Source organism: Engraulis encrasicolus, chromosome 20 (genome assembly GCF_034702125.1).
Source record: "Engraulis encrasicolus isolate BLACKSEA-1 chromosome 20, IST_EnEncr_1.0, whole genome shotgun sequence".
Lineage (NCBI taxonomy): Eukaryota > Metazoa > Chordata > Actinopteri > Clupeiformes > Engraulidae > Engraulis > Engraulis encrasicolus.
In genome coordinates this window covers 862,501-865,000 of record NC_085876.1, presented here as the reverse complement: position 1 = coordinate 865,000, position 2,500 = coordinate 862,501, and the positions used below count along the sequence as shown (strand labels likewise).

Below are 2,500 nucleotides of genomic sequence, written 5' to 3'. Positions count from 1 at the left end.
AAAGACAAATAAATTCACAGCCTTTTCCACCTTCAATCTAAACTATTAACCTGTACAATGCAATTGAGAAACAAGCATTAAGCTTTAAATGGAAACAATAGAAAATTAAAAAAACTTCAATTAACATCGTTGCATAAATATACACACCCTTAAATTAATACTTAGTTGCAGCACAGTTAGCTTGTCTGGGCCATTCCAAAACCTCAATATTATTCTGGTAAAGCCATTCTTTTGTAGATTTAGGCGTGTGATTAGAGAAGTTGTCTTTCTGAAAGATTAGTTCCTCTGCATCTTCACCTTTCTACCAGGGGGCCGAAGATTTTGTGCCACTACCACGGCCCCTGTGGAGATTTTCATAATTCCATCCTCCCTAATGAAGCCTCCAGTTACAGCTGAAGAAAAACAGCACAAAAGATCAATGCTGCCACCACCACCACTTAGGTATGGTGTTAATGCGGTGATGTTTTGCACCAAACATACCCTTTTGAATTATGACCAAAAAGCTCAATCTTGGTGAGGTAAATTCTACAAAAAATACTTGCAAAATCTCCCAAATGCATGTGGGAAGGTGTGTTATTGTCAGGTGAAACCGAGGTTGACCATTTTGGACATAATTCCAAATGGTATGTTTGGCACAAAACATCACCGCAATAACACCATACCTAACTTGAAGTGTGGTGGTGGCAGCATTGTTCTTTTGTGCTGTTTTTCTTCAGCTGTAACTGGGGCCGTCCTTAGGGAGGAGGGAATTATGAACATTTCCACAGGGGCCGTGGTAGTGGCACAAAATCTTCGGCCCCTGGTAGAAAGGTGAAGATGAAGAGGAACTAATCTTTCAGAACGATTATGCAACCATGTTAATTGAAGTTTTTTTTTATTGTTTCCATTTAAAGCTTTATGCTTGTTTCTCAATTGCATTTTACAGGTTAATAGTTTAGATTGAAGGTGGAAAAAGCTGTGAGAAGAGTCTTTCTGTCATTTTGTACATCACAAAAACCTGACATTTGAGGAGGGGTGTGTAGACTTTTTGAAGGCACAGGTGAATGTCTGCCATAATGCCATTGCAACGCATGCATCTGCTATGCAGTGATGCTTATGTTTTCACAAAAAAGTGATCCCAATAGGCGCAGCATTATAGTCGATGAGTAGTTGTCATAAAGTGATTTGATAAAGATGACCTTTTATATATGAAAGTGAAAGTGAAAGTCCAACTGGAAAACTCCAAATCCCATTGTGATTGTGACATAGCACTCCACAGCACACAAGTGAACACTGCACACAATGAAATGTATGCCTCAACCTTGCAAGGGGGCAGTACCCAATGGCACCCCAAGGGAGCAGTGCACTGGGGGAGAGCACTGGTTAATTATCCGTATCTGCTTAAGTATCTGCTTGTTAATGAGCCGAATTGGCACTACATTATAGTAGAGGATCTGCCATACAGTATAGTGATCCATATACTGTATATCTTTGAGGAAGTGACATTATAAAGACACACCATCATGGTGGAGTAGCTGTCATGATCTGACCCTTATAGGCACTCCAGTAGTGGAGTAGCTTCCATAAAGTCATAACTAAGCAGTTAGGGCGTCAGACTTGTAGCCCAAAGGTTGCCGGGTTCAACCCCAGGTTGGTGCTGGGAGTAATTAACCAACTCTCCCCCATCGTCCTCCATGACTGAGGTAACCGCGGCATGGTACCGTCCCGCCACACTGCTCCCTTTCAGACGCTATTGGGGGCTTCCCCCTTGCACGGGTGAGGCCTAAATGCAATTCCGTGTGCAGTGTGCACTTCTGTGCTGTGGAGTGCTGTGTCACAATGACAATGGGAGTTGGAGTTCACCAGTTGGCCTTTCGCTTTAAAGTGATCCTTATAGGCATTCCATTATAGCTGCCATTAAGTGATCCCAATAGGCAGACCATTGCAGTCGAGGATCCTGTTAACTTTTAAGTGATCCATATGTATCCGTCATAAAGTGATCCCAAGGCATCTGCTAATAAGTGATCCTAAAAGGCACCACATTATATTGGAAGAGCTGCCATAAAGTCTTCCTTTTATGCAACCCATTACAGTAGACGATGCTATTAAGTGATGCATATGTATCTGTCATAAGTGACCCTAAGGCATCTGGCGGTTCCCAAACTTTTTTTCTGGCGGGGCCTCCTTTTGCACCTAAGATTATTTTTGCAACCTCCATTAGTGGATCAGCATGATGAAGGGATCTTACAGTAATGTGAAGTGGATTTTTTGTTTCGTAGCGCCCATAAAGTGATCTATATAGGCACTCCATAGTCAAATACCTGAAATTGAGTTGGTTTTCTGGTAATTGGGCACCTGGTGTCTCTCTTCCTATCTTTCTCTTCTTCTATTGTTCTGTCATTCTCTCCATCTCTTCTATACATGTCTCGGTACCTTTTTCTATACTTTCTATTCTTCTATCATTTTATTTTTCTCCTATTCAGGGCTCCCCTGGAAATCCAGGATATCCTGGAGCGATGGG

The 2,500-nt window shown here is 41.9% G+C and overlaps 1 protein-coding gene across 5 annotated transcripts in view; it reads left to right on the top strand.

Annotated features, from left to right (window-relative positions):
• Positions 1-2,500, top strand: part of col16a1 (collagen, type XVI, alpha 1) — a 114,161-nt gene that overhangs the window by 97,218 nt on the left and 14,443 nt on the right. For all 5 annotated transcript variants that reach the window (XM_063185150.1, XM_063185154.1, XM_063185151.1 and 2 more), the window contains one exon: positions 2,463-2,500. This exon is cut by the window's right edge and continues 16 nt beyond it. In XM_063185150.1, the coding sequence (XP_063041220.1) occupies positions 2,463-2,500 (38 nt within the window). The remainder of the gene's footprint in view (positions 1-2,462) is intronic.